The sequence below is a fragment of the Aplysia californica genome, unplaced genomic scaffold (assembly GCF_000002075.1).
Source record: "Aplysia californica isolate F4 #8 unplaced genomic scaffold, AplCal3.0 scaffold00072, whole genome shotgun sequence".
NCBI classification, from domain to species: Eukaryota; Metazoa; Mollusca; class Gastropoda; order Aplysiida; family Aplysiidae; genus Aplysia; species Aplysia californica.
Genome location: NW_004797342.1, coordinates 905,442 through 921,040, shown reverse-complemented (window position 1 = coordinate 921,040; position 15,599 = coordinate 905,442). Strand labels below are relative to the sequence as shown.

Sequence of the window (15,599 nt, the reverse complement as noted above, 5' to 3'; positions counted from 1 at the left end):
ATAATAATAATAATAATAATAATAATAATAATAATATCGGTTTTTTAATCCATCAAAGTACTCACTACTTTTTGGGAAGACGTGCCCTACGTAGTTACAACTTTTGCTCATTATTTCTCTTTAAAAAAAAAAAGATATTCACCATTTACAAGCATCTCTAGTCTTCAAACAGACAATTTCATTATAATGAAGTCTCGCAGTTTTTTATGATGACCATACAACCTCCGGTGTGTTCACAGGTTTGGTAGGAAAACATCACTGATTTTCTTCACATTCTCGGCTGGAGTAACGCTGCTAGTTGCTGTGCTGGTAGCAACGTTAGCAGGTAAGTAAATCCCGTTTTCAGAGATCAATATTAATATTGCGGTGCAGTCTTTTGCGCCCTCAGCACCTGTGTTAATTTTGCGTCTTTCATACCAGCATTTGGTGTCTTAGAGATCGGAATCGCATTTTCTAAAATGTTTTCCTGAGTGACACTCTTCTGGTATAAGAGCAGAAAACAATCTGGGCCGTGTCTTTTCTCTCTCACGTCCCATCCCAATACCCATATTCCGCGTGTGTGTGTAGGGGGGGGCGGGGAGCTCACATGCTCGAGAGGACACGGTGTTCCCCTCTCATTCAATAGGTCCCGGATTCGAATTCGGATAGCGACTGAACATTTTCTTCTCTAAAATTTTCTCTTTTCACATATTTTCCTGCTCTCTAACAGCTTTCGTCTCGATTTTCTCCCCCTACCCTCACACCTTCTTTGTCTCCTCCTTTGGGCTTCTGACTCTTTCTTCAGCCTTTCTACTGCTACTCCTTGGCTCCTTCTTACTGCTGTCTTTCAGCCACATCCCTTGTTTTATGGTAGGTAAGATCTTACACCTAGCCTTCTCGGATAAGAGCAAAAAAATCCCGGAGGACCCACGTGCAAATTGCGGACTTTAAAAATCCCTTCGTTGTCCAAAATCGATGACAATAGGTTTTGGCCGCCTCTAGGCCAAAATTCAAAATCAATTCCTACCAAAACCAAAAATGTTTAATGTGTCACGTGCGCTCATAATATGACCTTATTCAGTTGCGAGCGCCGTAAAAAAAACCTTACCCAGAACAAATTTAGTGTGTCAATATAATTCTCTGCATTGCATCAGTTACAAGAGTAATTAATTGCTACCTTAGAATTACAAAGTTCTATTTGAAATTTTGGGTCGTTTTGAGTTATTAAGACCGTGGGGTCAGAAACCAATGTTTTATCTGCTCTTTCAAAATCGTATGATTATTCGGAGTCGTTTTCAAGATATTCAAAGATCTTCATTCGAAAAACGTTACATGTTGTGAAACTCAACATTTTTTACGTCAAATTCCTCTAAACTAGGTACTGAGCAGATAGAACTTTGTAATTCTAGGATAGCCTAATGTCTAACAAATCATTTTTCCTCTTCAGAAAAAACCTACGCCACACAGATGAGCCAGACCGCCCTCACACTGGCTGGAAAATTCTTCATATCTGCCTCGTTCAACAATCTGTGGATATATACCCCTGAGCTATACCCAACAAACCTCAGGTGAGAACATGATTTGCACAGCATTCTACTAATTTATGAAAGGTAAATGTTATGATGGCCTAATATATATATATATAGGGACTTCTTTAAAAAATCATAGAAATTTGGCATCGCAATTTTTAAAGAAAATGAAGTTGTCGTGTTATTGCTCAATTTTTGTTTGATAATTTGGATATGTTTTCGCCACTAGGGTGTAAAATATCGAAGCTTAATTGTAAACAATAGCGAAGATAATAATATAGGTCTTTATCTATGCACAGTGCTTAAGAATGTTCCTTTTTGTTACCAACTTCATATACGCCGGAAACTCTTGGCGAAACATGCATTTTTTGGAGTTTAATTGTTTAATCACGTTAATCACTAGGGCTGTATGTCATATAAAATATTTTGCCATGTTCTGTTGTCAGCTGAAGACGTGGAATGAAAAAAGAGAGAGAAGCTTTTTGTACCAATAGCTGTAATTCTATACATAGCTTTAGCAAAGAAGCTTTTATTAGAACAAGCCTTACACATGTTATAAGTTATAACACAGCTGACGTTAGGAAATTATTTTTTCCGTACAGACATTGTAGCACCACACCAGAAAAACCCCCACTGTGGGTGGACAGTGGACAACTAATTCAATAAATATCAATTCTCAAAATAACGCAATTATACAGTGGAAAACACTTACATTATCTTGGATGAATGATCATTATATAGTTACCTCTCTTTGAAGTTTCCTAGTCACTTTATCATATAATTAAAAAATATTGTTTAGCTTCTTTGCATTGTCTTTTGAATTTTAGATTACATTATTTGTACCACTGCAATGGACTGTAGAAATGAAAGGAGTCTAAATCTAAAAGCAATATGTTATAGAAAATGTGATAATAGGCATTATGTAAATATAACAATATAACCCACTGGGTTAATTACTTTTCTGAAAAGGATAACAGTTACATCCCTTTTTTAACAGAACCTTGCATCCCCCCCCCCCCCTTAACAAAATCAAGAATACCTTTCCATCTATGACCTGCATTATCAACTCACCGTGAGCTTCACTCAGTATTAATTACTGGGTAGATTTGCAGGCCAGAGTAAAACTGCCCTCGGGCCATATCTGACCCATGACCTCTAGTTTGCTTATACCTGCCTTAAAATTTATGATTATTTTTTCCTTTTCATTACCGATGGTCTTTCCCGTTACCACTCGTATTCCCACTTTCGGTGACGGAGTTGGAAGTAACGGAAGGAGAAATAAGTTTGTTTGAAATATCAGGGAGTCTAAACCACAATAGCTTGCCTCATGCTGAGCATGGCATTTACTCATGGGGTTCTAAACTGTCGGAAGTACTTTAAATACACACTATAAGGCTTTGATAACAACATGAAAAAGTGACGGTTTCGGAAAGGAATTAAGCTCCAGTTTACTCTGGGTGGTCGTTTTGACTCCTCCTGAGAGAATACTCCTCCGTAGTTCCCTTTCAAATCTGTTTTGAGTGGGTGCGACGAGGGGGGAAGATCCAGGAGGGTCCTATTCTGCCTTCAGCGAGGCAAAACGCTGTCGGTAACGGAAAAGAACGTGATTTACTGTGGGCAAACATTGCCACGCCCCCTGCGTTCAACTGCACTGAGCAATTGAGTTGAAAACGAATTTTCTTATAAACTGAGTCTAAAATCTAATTGCTAAAACAAAACAGAAGTAACAGCAACATACTTATATGGTATTCCTATATATTTTAAGGGGGGGGGGGGGGGCTACACCTGGAGGCTATCTCGCTTATTACCGGACCGAATTTTACCAAATTTCACACATATAAGAGGCATAGTAAGGAGTCTTAAAATCCTTAATCAAATTTGAGGAGAAAGTTTTGTATCCCTAGATACGCCGCCATATTGGATTTTATTGACATGTCTTACGTAATGAATACCGCACTTAACGCTCATGGAAATCGATTGTTTTTTTGCATGCGTTTTCACAAACATTAGATCTAAAAATTTATCTGTTGTTTTTTTCCTAAACGAATTAGAAAATATTTAATGAATTTTTTCCAGAGGTAGCATTCAAGTTTGCGAAAAATCCGTGAAAATCCACACTCCAGACACCACCAACAAAAATCTATTCCATATATCAAAAATTGAACAGACGAATTTTTAGTATTACCTCTTCTCTTCATTCTGTGAAAATTTCATGAAGATTGAATGAAAATTGGTGGAGTTATTCAAAAAAGTATAGAGAAAAGTCGCGTTTTGAGAAAACGGCCGATAAAGAAAAATAAAATACTGACTTTATGAGGAAATGGCGGTTACAAACATGCCCGGTACGGGAAAAAATACGGGATTTTGGGGGTTCTTATGCGATGAAATAGTTGTAGGAGAGACCGAGGAAGCTAAAAATGCCTACAACTCAAATTCCATGATCTTGAGCCGAATTTTGACTTTGGGGGTGTAGCCCCCCCCCCCCCCCCTTAAGTTATTAAAAAATCTCGCGGACATACCTTTTTCTGCTACTTTTACCTACAAAAGCTCCCATATCGTCTGAAGTATGGGGCATGACGGGTTCAAATTTCTCGTGAAGTAAGTAAAATGGTACGCAAATACAAAACAATTCGTAATAAGCCCGTATTTTGTGTGTAATTAAGTTTCTACGTTGGTAAAAGCATGGGGACAAGGCTTTATACAATTTTTAGAAAAGTCCCACATACAAACTCACAAACGATTAGAAGCGTAGAATGTGAAGAATCATACTTGTGTTTTTTGTTGCAGGAATGTTGGTATTGGAATCTCATCTACGTGTGCTAGGATTGCGGCTGCTGGATCCCCGTTCTTTAACATCTTGGTGAGTAGAGTCTCAAACGGTATCATTATTTTTCCAGTGCCGATTGAAAGTTTTGAGGATCAAAGCTGCTTTTTTGTTTCTCTTTTTTAGGATTGATGGAATTCAATGTGTATGTGTGTGTGGGCGCACGTGTGCGTGTGCGTGTGTATGTGTGTGTGTGTGTATGTGTGTGTGTGTGTGTGTGTGTGTGTGTGTGTGTGTGTGTGTGTGTGTTTGTGAGCGTTTTTGCATGTATGTATGTGTGTTTGTGTGTGCGTGAGCGAGTGTGTGAGCTAGAGAACATGAGAGGGAGAGACGAAAAGAGGTATACAGAGATAGAGAATGAGAAAAAAAGAGAGAGAGAAAGAGAGAGAGAGAGAAAGAGAGAGAGAGAGAAAGAGAGAGAGAGAGAGAGAGAGAGAGAGAGAGAGAGAGAGAGAGAGAGAGAGAGAGAGAGAGAGATGGAGGGAGGGAGAGAGGAAGAGAGAGAGAGAGAGTGGCAGAGAAAAAAAAGAGAGAAAGAGAGTCTTTTTGCCTTAAACTTTGCTTCTGTTCCCTAAGTACGTGCGCGTGTTTGAGTACAAATTGTAGTAAATCGAAAGAACAGGACAACTTGTTGGTGAGTGTTTAAATTAGTCGGAATTCTTCCGGCGTCTGTACCAGCTCAGGACCTGTGCACAGCGACGCGCGAATTATTCATGAGCCGAGCCTTGAGTGGGGCAGACAGGGAGTTGGACGCTATTTCAACTGACTAATTGGTTTGTCTGCCTGTGACTCCGGCTGTAATCTTGTTTTTTCAAACGAACGACCCCGTGCTCGGGGGTGACCGGTTCAAGCCATCTAGGTGTTTCTTCTTTCACATCTGGTCTACCTCAACAACACGGCAAATGCCGACATCTGTGGCGTATTGGTTAAGTTCTTTGCCTTGAATGCGAAACAAGTGAGTTCGATTCTCATTTTGATAAATGGGCCGTGGAGGATTGTTGTGTTCAGTGTCCCGTCTTTCTACTGATGTATAGTATCCTGTAATGCACTGGGGGAAAGTGGCTGGCACAGTAAAAGTACACCGCCTTCTAAATGATGTCGATATGCACCTAAAGCATGCATAATAATTTACTAAAATAGTAGCACAAGTGTAGACTGGGGCTTATAAATGCCCTTTGCTGTAAGTATAAACATGTTACAACACGAACAAGGGTTTTTTATGCAGTAGGTGATTATTAATGCGTATTAGGCACGATATAAGCACTAAGATTGTAAGGGATAACAGAAACAAAGAAAGAGTATTTTTGTTAACAATAGGTGGGATTGAACTTATGTATTGTAAAATTTGTCTTTCGACAAATATACATTGTAATGTCAAAGTAGAGAACATCTCAGTTCAAACGATATTTTAAGCTGCAATGAAAAAGCAGCTTTAATATCCGCTCTCAAAGAAAGTAAAACGTACCAAAAGACCAAAAAAACCCAACAACAACAAAAAAAAACAAACCCAGATGGAAAACCAGCACTTTTCTACTAAAAAAACTGGAGACAGTCTCTGCCTATTTTGTTAGGTTTTGAAACATCAGTTGACCAAAATACAGGTTGACTCAAAAGAATACTCCAAAATCATCACGCGATATTTCAAAAACGAAAACAAAAAAGGAAAATTCTAGCTTGGACACATATGTGGTACATACCGTCAAATTTTTATTTCATGTTTTACCAGTGCTCAATGTGGCCACCACCGGCAGCACGGACAACATCAAGCCGATATGAAAATTCCTTCCAAACGCGCCTCAAGAAGTCTCAGGCCACCTTGCTGATTGTAGCTGTTATTCAATGTTTCATGCCATCAATATTAGCTTAAGCGTTGGAACATAAACTTTGTCTGTAAGGGGGGGGTGTTAAATTGACGATTTTTGGTCAAGTTATGGTATATGGACTTTTTACGTACATTTGTTTTTTTAATACTCCAGTCATTTGTAAATTTAAAAAGTGCTTACCCATTGTGTTACAATCATCATCTTTCAGATTTTTTTTGGTCCTAGAACCTTATTTTGCCTATTATGTAACAGAATATAGTTTTTTCCCCTCAAAACTTCAAGTTTTTATGTTTTTCTCATCTACTTTTTATTTTCTTTTTTATTCCAATGAAATTTTCAGGGCTTGTTATTCATACCATAACCTAACTTTATACAGGTAGAAAAGCAAATAGATGCTTTCATAAGTGAGTTACATGGATGAATATGTACTCGAATTCACAGGCATGAAGGGGTAGGCCAGTTATCCATCTATAACTTTTTTCTTATTAAAGATATCCAAAATTTCAACAGTATAACATTTTGTATTGAGTGTATCTATCAAAGTACCATTGGTAGGTAAATAAAAAAAATTCTTTATACTTTTAGGAAAGCTGTTTACTTTCAATATGGCAGCCGTAGACGTAAACAAAAAAATTAAAGTTGTATTTTAGTTATACTTTCCTACTATACTTCCATGTTATAAGGATATATTTGAAAAGTCATAGTTGCCGAGACAGGTTTATAACACGCCCCCCCCCCCACTTAATATACCCCAACAAAAAAAATCACACACAGTGAGGTCTGAGGATCGGGTGAGCCAAGCGCAGGGAGCGAGGTCTATAGTACCTCTCCTACCAATCCAGCGCTGAGGTACGTTTTCATTCAGATAAGCTCGAACCCAGAGATGCCAATGCTGCAGTACTCCATCTTAATGGAAAAACGAAGTTATTCGAATATATGGACTGTAATATGAACAGCCCCTTCTTGTGGTGGTATTTGAATAATAAAGTTTACATTTCACCACTTCCAACAAATATCAATAACATGAAAGATCGAATAAGAGCTACAACCAACACGGAGGCCTGAGAGTTCTTGAGGTGCGTTTGGGAGGAATTCTCAAATCGGCTTGATGTTGTCTGTGCTGCCAGTGATGGCCACATGGAGCACTTGTAAAACATGAAATAAAGACTTGAAGGTATGTACAACACATGTGTCCATGCTGGTGTTTCTATTGTTGTTCGTGTTTGAAATATCGTGTGATGATTTTGGCGTATTCTTTTTTAATGACCCTGTATAGTGCTGTTTTGAAATAAATGAAATCCTTTTGTGTTAAAAAAAACAAAACCAAAACACTTATTAAAAAAACCCAACCCATTACTGTTTTGTTTGTTATCAGGCGAAGAAGGCACTGTGGGCTCCTGGCGCGTTGTTCGCGAGCGGCTGCTTTGTGGGAGTGTTTCTCTTTTCCTTCCTGCCAGAGACCGGTTGGCGAGAACTGCCACAGACCATCGCCGAGGTAGAAGGATGGTTCAAGACTGACCAAGCTCTTCGAAAAACAAAGAAGGGCAACGCAAAGATGGGAAAAACGGACATAAAATTCGTTACTATTGAAGAGAAGAACGAAGACGTATAAGTTCGTTCTGTGAAAGTGATGTTGATCATTTGAGTGAATTTAAAGTGGTATAAGAGAAAGATGTCATTAAATATATCAAAGGGTCCCCAGCTAAAACATGCGACACAGACCCAATATCTACTTCATTGTTAGTTACGTGCATTGAAGATCTCGCACTATATTATTTATGTTACTCGTTTTATTAATACGTCACTCACCACTGGAATAGTACCTGATCTTTTAAAAAAAGCCACTGTAAAATCTTTATTTGAAAAACAAGGTTTCCAATCTTAATATAAAAAATAAATCCTTTAGAAAATAGTTTTGTGTCAAGTTTAACAACATTTAAAGGCTAATGAAATGGAAGAACCTTTTCAATCTGCTTATAAAAGCCACGATGGTACGGAATCTGCTCTTTCAAAGGTATCATCAAATGTTTTAAATAAAATCAATAATAAAAAAAGTATGTGTTTTGGTTATACTTGATTTGTCAGCGGCTTTCGATACCATCGACCACGGAATTTTTAATATCAAGTTATGTTCTAATGTTATTTACGTAATATCTAGAAAATAGATTTACGTCAGTGAACATTGGCAATGATGTGTCAGATATGTTACCTCTAAAGTATGGAGTTCCTCAGGGTTCAGTCCTTGGCCCTGTCATGTTTACAATGTACACACAAAGTCTGTCATCAATAATTTCTTTATATGCCCTCAATTATCATCTTTCTGCTGACGATACACAACTGTATGGATTCACTTTTACTGACAATGTAGACAATCTCATAGATAGAATCGCCAGATGTATCAATGATATAAAAAATGGATGCTCAAGAACAAATTAAAATTATATGAGGATAAGACCAAAATATTATTTATTCACAGCAGCCCATGCAACGAAATCGATAATATCAGTATAAACATCAACGACCATGAAATATCAGCCCAAACTAATATATAAAATTTAGGTGTAGTGCTAGATCAAGATATGTCAAAGAAATCCTATGTATCCAATTTTCATAAACATCTATGTCTACAACTGAAGAAAATAGGGAGCTTTAGAAAATATCTATCTGTTGAAGCCACCAAAACTTTAATAACATCACTTATATTGTCAAGGCTTGATTACTGCTATTCCTTATTTGCTGGTGTACCTGAGAACAGTTACAACAGCTACAAAGAGTACAAAATATTGCTGCCAAAATAATTACTAAGAAACTAAAGCTTGATCATGTGACTCATATTTTAAAAGAACTACACTGGCTCCCGGTGAAAGAGCGTATCATATGTAAAAATCTGTTTAACTTGCTATAAGTGCCTACATGATCTATCACTTGACTACCTAAAACAGTTTTTAACACCCAATGTACCACCTAGAACGCTCAGATCATCAAATGACAAAACAACTCTTGTTAAACCTAAAATAAATTACAAATCATATGGCCAACGCTCTTTTTCATATTTTGCCCTACTTGTTCGGAATATGTTTCCAAAAACTATCAGAGAAGCAGAAAATCTTGAAAATTTTAAGAAAAAACTAAAAGCATTTCTATTTTCATCATATTTCGATTAGACAGAATCCATCCAATCTTTAGATCGTCGTGAGTTTGTATGTGCGTAGGTACGTATGTATGTGCGTGTATGTATGTGTGTATGTGTGTGAGGGTGGGTGGGTGCGTGCGTGCGTGAGTATGTGTGTGCACGCGTATGTACTACTATGTGCCTATAAAATTGTAATTACATAATACGTTTCATGCCAAGCGCATAGAGCATTGCATAGGTGGATATGCCCTGTATAAATGAATCCATTATTATTATTATTATTATTATTACTATTGTTATTATTAATATTATTATTATTATTATTATTATTATTATTATTATTATTATTGTTATTGTTATTATTATTAATACTATCATATTATGGTCAGGTCTCCCTTTTCCCAACGAAAGGAGTCCAGAAACGAAAGCCCACCGTGCTTCATGGTGAGGGACGTAAACACTTTTGGTGTACCGTTATGTCTTTACAATATAAATGTTTTCGTACTCTTGAGCCTACCTTATGCTGTATCTGTACGTACAGGCATAAGCTGATATATTGTTATGCTCTTGTGAACAACATTTTTTGACCTCATGAACAAACAGAAATGGACACAATGATCATATTTCAAGTCAGTACATTGTCATGCCCATTAAACAAAGCAGCAAAAAGAGTCTGTGGTTACAATTAACCAGTTCATTTCCCTTTAGCAAAAGTTCATCGTTATTGGATTTTGATTTGTTTTGTTATTTTTGTCTAGAAAGGCCGTTGGTGTCTCTATTTTTGTCAAGTGGAATACAAAATATTGTGTATTAATGTTTTGAAATAAATATGATATTTTGCTGTATTATCATGGTGTTTTAATCGTGCTTTTAATGTTTCGGTTCGCTCATTTTAAAAGTCAACAAATGCTCATCATTATTCGTTTTGTTTTTGTTGCGTTGAAGTGCAATTGGTGTCTCTATTTTTCAAGTGGAATGCGAAATACTGTGTTTTAATGTTTTGAAATAAAAGTGTTTTGCTGTATTATCATGGTGTTCTAATAGTGCTTTTAATGCTTCGGTTTGCTCATTTTAAAAGTTAAAAAACATGTTTACTATATTCAGATTAGTACAGTTGGTTAAAAGTAAGCTTACAATACATAGTAATACACTTTTCAATACTCTTATTCGCCTCCTCCTTCTCCTTCTCATGCTCCCCTTCTTTCTCCTCCTCTTCCTCCTTCTCTTCCTCCTCCTCCTCCTCCTCCTCCTCCTCCTCCTCCTCCTCCTCCTCCTCCTCCTCCTCCTCCTCCTCCTTCTTCTTCTTCTTCTTCTTCTTCTTCTTCTTCTTCTTCTTCTTCTTCTTCTTCTTCTTCTTCTTCTTCTTCTTCTTCTCTTCTCTCGGTCTATTTCTATTGAGGAGTTAGTTTATTGCTAGTTCTACTTTTGTAAGAATAGAAACGTTGTTCTCTTTTGAGTTGACGGCTTTTAGTGTGGCCTTCTGTCGCACTAATGTTAAAATGAGTTTTAAAAAAGAAATAATTTTTATCTGCTGGCTTTCCTAATGTCCATGGTTCAAATACGTACAAACCCCCACATTTCTATTATTCTTCCAGCTTTCTGCCGATATAATTGCCCGGAAAAAAGACAGATCGAAGCAGCCAGCTCCCGGGATGCTCGGAAGAGTAGTAATGGGGAAGCACAATATCTATATCATTTAAAATCTTTTTATCTGTTTGTGACCTTTGAAAATACAGGTGGTTGTTGAAACTTGGGTTTCATTTTCACGTCTGTTTTAACTGTTGCATCGTTATTACAAAACATATTTTATTACTGCCTACTCAATACTTTCATTTTAACAACAGAAATGTTTGGCCCCATTTCTGCTTCGTCGAGTTTTTTTTTTTAGATTTTGGTTTTCTCAGGTCTGATATTTAGAGTTTTTCTTTAGCGTGACTTCACTGATTTGACGGTGTGTTTAGGTCCCTAAGGAGTTGAAAGTAGGACAATGTTTTCTGCATTCATTTCATATTTGATATGACTTTCTTCCTATGTTGGGGGATCCTAACATGTCCCCCGAAGAGACGTCTCTGGCCTCAGTCATTATGTATTTAGCACATTAAGGTGTTTGTGTTCAAATAATCATTCCATTTGAGTATTGTTCGAATGAATTATTGTCATTCAATGAATTTTTTCCTATTAAACAATCTATCAGTCACAGTCTTCCGCCATTTTTCTGCCTTTAAACGGAACCCGCCCTATACTTAAAGCTCTTCTGTAAATATCTCGGTACAGATCTCATCTTTACAGTCATTATCTCCTTAAATGATGTATTATTTTTTGGTAAAGTCTCTGGTGCTCTGAAGTATTTCCAGAATTATTGAACCCTGCATTGGGTGTTGGTGCATAATATAATATTATCGTGGAGTTCTTTTCCGTTCCTTTGAAGCTGACATTAATTATATTTATGTCATTCAGTTGACCTGAGCAGATTGACAATATTTACAAAAATCTCTTTCTACGTTTATTAATTGTGTTGGTATAGCCTTTTAAATTTCCATTATACGCACATCTTTCTAGAATGTCTATTCTTGTTCATTTTGTTTCCGTGTTCATTTTGACGTACCACGCTTCAAGTATCTTTTCCTAAACATTTTCTTCAATTTATTTCTTCTCCATCGCCCTTTTGTCCACTTCCATCCAGGGTATATTGTTGTTTGTTTTTTTCTCTCAGTATTCAACTCTTCCGTCATACGCTTATCCGACCTGCCTAACTCAGACGTCTCATCATCAAGTCTTTTGGGTATTGTTAATCGCTGCCATCCTTAGCTTTCACTGTTTCTTTGTACTCACTGACAGTTTGTTATTTCGAGGCTTCACTTTCTGTGAGACATCTCATCTTGGGAGATCTGTGTAACAACAGACAGCGGTAGAGGTCTGGAGACATCTCTGGTCGCCCTGACCTAGCTCGTTTTCTAGATCTGGGGGCGTTTCAAGAGAAAAGCAAAGTTACAAGTCACTCCGCTGGCGCAAACATTTCTCCCATGATATATTTATTTGGATGTTCTATCCCATCTGCTGTTTGTAGGCGTCGTTGTGGGTGGTAGATAGTATTCCACATGTACTTCCCACTATCATTGTGTCCTAATAAATAACAAATATTCTTTGTTTGTTTACAAAGCAAAGGGCACAAATAAATCGATGATTAATTGATCAGCACCAACATGTTACCCCTGAGTTCCAATCAAATTTCTCTTCGTTGCTTCCGCAATCAAGTAAATCAGTCCCCCACCGACCGACCACCATCCATACCTTCTACTAGCCAGTGCTTCCTCTCTTTGCGCTCTTCATCGATTGCATCGCATCTTTTCTACGTTTTCTTTTTTTTTTTTTTAACTGCTTGTTCAAAATAGTCGTTTGAACATAGTAGGCGTGGCTGTGTTCCAGGTATGCAACACAGTTTTGGTTGTACGCGGCATTTACAACAGCTAAAAAAAACCAAACGCTTCCAGCGGTCGAAGCGAGTAGCTAAAATTTTCTTGTATTTTTATTTAAAAAATGTACCAGACACTAAAATGTTTGACCATAATGATATTCAAAGGAACTGAAAAAAATAGCTGTCTGTGACTATCGTAGTTGACTGAAATGTATTTACCATAAAAGAAGAGTGGGTTCTCGAAGGCATCTCGAAATTGCTAAAGCGTGTTTCACGTTCAAGAAGTCACAAAATATTGCTCCAGTCATTGTATGCTTGGCCTCTTGTCCGTGCAGAAAAAAGAGAGGTAATATTTTGAGAAGAAGGGTGTAAATGACCAGTTTTTGTGGTTTGAAGTTGGACCGCCTGGATGTTGATACAGGGTATTTCGACGACACGCGGCACAAGTGCGAGATTTGTCAAAAACCATAGAATGTAACGTTACCAAGCGAGGAATTTTGTGATGGGTAATATAATATGCCGTGAACCGATTTAAATGCTCCTTTATACAATACACTTCATGGAAGAAGCATTGGTCTCTTTTGAATGCTCATCTCCCGATAACACTGACAGAAATCAAGTTCACAAATGCTCCGAGGGAAGATTTATAGTCATGATAATGAAAGACCGCAGTTCGGTTTGATACCATAAGAAAATGACCAGACACTGTGTCTTCAACTGGTCCTACAAGTTGTCGTCTTGAAGCTTCTGTAAATATAAATGAAATTTAAAAAACCAAGACTAGACTCTTAAACGTTGTGTGAGCTAATATCACTGACATTCACACACTTGCTTAATCTTGCTTCTGGAAGTGTGCACTTCTCGGATCATATTGTCAGCGACATTCCACAAGCGTTAACATCATTTTAAAAATTAAGACAAAATGAAAAGAGAAAAGAAGGCACCAAAGCCATGACTTGGATATTTGTTATTTTTGAGTCGAAAACTTGGAAGGATGTCCCTTGATGTCTTTATTCGAATGTTATTTTTGTCTGGAAACCCACAGAAACTGATGTAGGCGATTGTGAAATAATGCTGACGATATACTAGAGAGTCTCAGTGCATGAGTTGGGATTTTGTTTAGTGGATCGCGAAACAATTGCTACAGATTAAAAGAAAACATACGAGAAACTAGCAGATATACCATCCAAAAATATCCCATCATATGAGCTGCTTAACTCTAGGATTTTATTAGCAATGTTTATTGGCTGCCCCATCTATGTTATTATTATTATTATTATTATTATTATTATTATTATTATTATTATTATTATTATTATTATTATTATTATTATTATTATTATTACATGTATTATTATTATTATTATTTAATTCTAACCACTTATGTAACCCCCTCCCCCGCGCCCCGAGAGAGAGAGTGAGAGAGAGAGAGATAGAGAGAGAGAGAGAGAAAGAGAGAGAGAGAGAGAGAGAGAGAGAGAGAGAGAGAGAGAGAGAGAGAGAGAGAGAGAGGGTAAGAGAAAGAGAGGGAGCTAGCTGGGAGGGGGGGGGGGATGACAGAGGAATGGATTTTGAGGTTGTGGCATTGGAAGATGTGAGACATTGCAAAAAATGATTTTTAAAAAAAAGCAAAATAAAAAAACCCAACCCCAAAGCTTACACAATATTAACACAAAAAAGATCACACAGTTTATATCAGAATAATAACAAATTTATTGTGAGAATAAAGTAATATACATAATGATGCGGGTACACGGGTGCTAAAGAACGAGAAATGGTTTACCAGATAGCAGCATAAAGCATAGCCACACTCCTCTAACCAGAGCTGAGCTAAATCTAACAAATCGAAATATGGCCATCTAATGGCATATTATTACATGCATATTTCAAACACATTGCGACGGAAACTGGTAAATTTGAATACGCATGATAGGACAGATAATTAGAGCACAGTCATGTGCGTGAAGTTTGTATTTAATTTAAAAGTGTAATAACCATTTCACGTTCGACAGTATGCACAACGGATTCCAACAGAAGACTATGTTTCCTGCACTGCATTTATTATGATGTGCAATAAAGACTTAATTAAAAACCCTACCAAATAACATTGCTAAACTTTTTAAAATAATAGAGGTAGACGACGTGTTCGAACACCGATCTAGCAGGTGCTAGATGCATTTGCACACTAAGCTTTTACAAGTGCAAAGGGACGTTTATTGCTGTACATTCGGTGATAGATAAAGAGAAAATGCATTCAAAAATGACACCTTAACATTTCTTGCGTCTACCTAATATTTTGCAGATCAGATGTTTTTGAAAACTTTTGTTGATGTCCTGAAATCAGCAGGAGTGTTCAGATTTTTTCAGCACTGTAAGGGGTCGACCTTCGTGGGTGTTCGAGCGATGAAAACGGTAAAAGGTGGTATGGATTATGTTTTGCGAGTTGCAAAGGATTCTTAGATTCTTCGCAAATTGCGTGGATGCGGATATCTATAATATTATGCATTTAACATGTCGACTAATAATGTTTTAGAATATACAAAGGACGCCTCTTACAATGTGCAATTGTCATTGTTACAAAGTAATGACATATACATAATATTACATGTATAATGTAATGTTACATACCAATTGTCCATCTACGAAATAAACACAGAAGGTAAAACATTAATGTGGTATTGCAACTTCACGACTCATGTGGAAAAAGAAACAAACCCAACAGGAAAGAGTGCTCAATCTTTTCTTGCAAGCTTCCATTCTGCTTCATCTCCATTCTATCTCTATAATTCTCTCATCACCACTCTCCCCTCCCCCCTTTCCTCTCCCTCTGTCTTTCTCATTCTCTTGCTTTCGCTCATTCCTTTTGTCTCAATTTTTTTCTTTTTCTTCCCCGCCC

The 15,599-nt window shown here is 37.2% G+C and overlaps 1 protein-coding gene across 1 annotated transcript in view; it reads left to right on the top strand.

The window, feature by feature from the left end:
• The window catches only part of LOC101853842 (organic cation transporter protein), a 19,652-nt gene extending 11,077 nt beyond the window's left edge, over positions 1-8,575 (top strand). Inside the window, exons 8-11 of the mRNA XM_035968657.1 lie at positions 240-325; positions 1,427-1,547; positions 4,296-4,368; positions 7,531-8,575. Of these exons, the coding sequence (XP_035824550.1) occupies positions 240-325; positions 1,427-1,547; positions 4,296-4,368; positions 7,531-7,767 (517 nt within the window). The 3' untranslated portion in view covers positions 7,768-8,575. The remainder of the gene's footprint in view (positions 1-239; positions 326-1,426; positions 1,548-4,295; positions 4,369-7,530) is intronic.
• Positions 8,576-15,599: the final 7,024 nt, after the last annotated feature.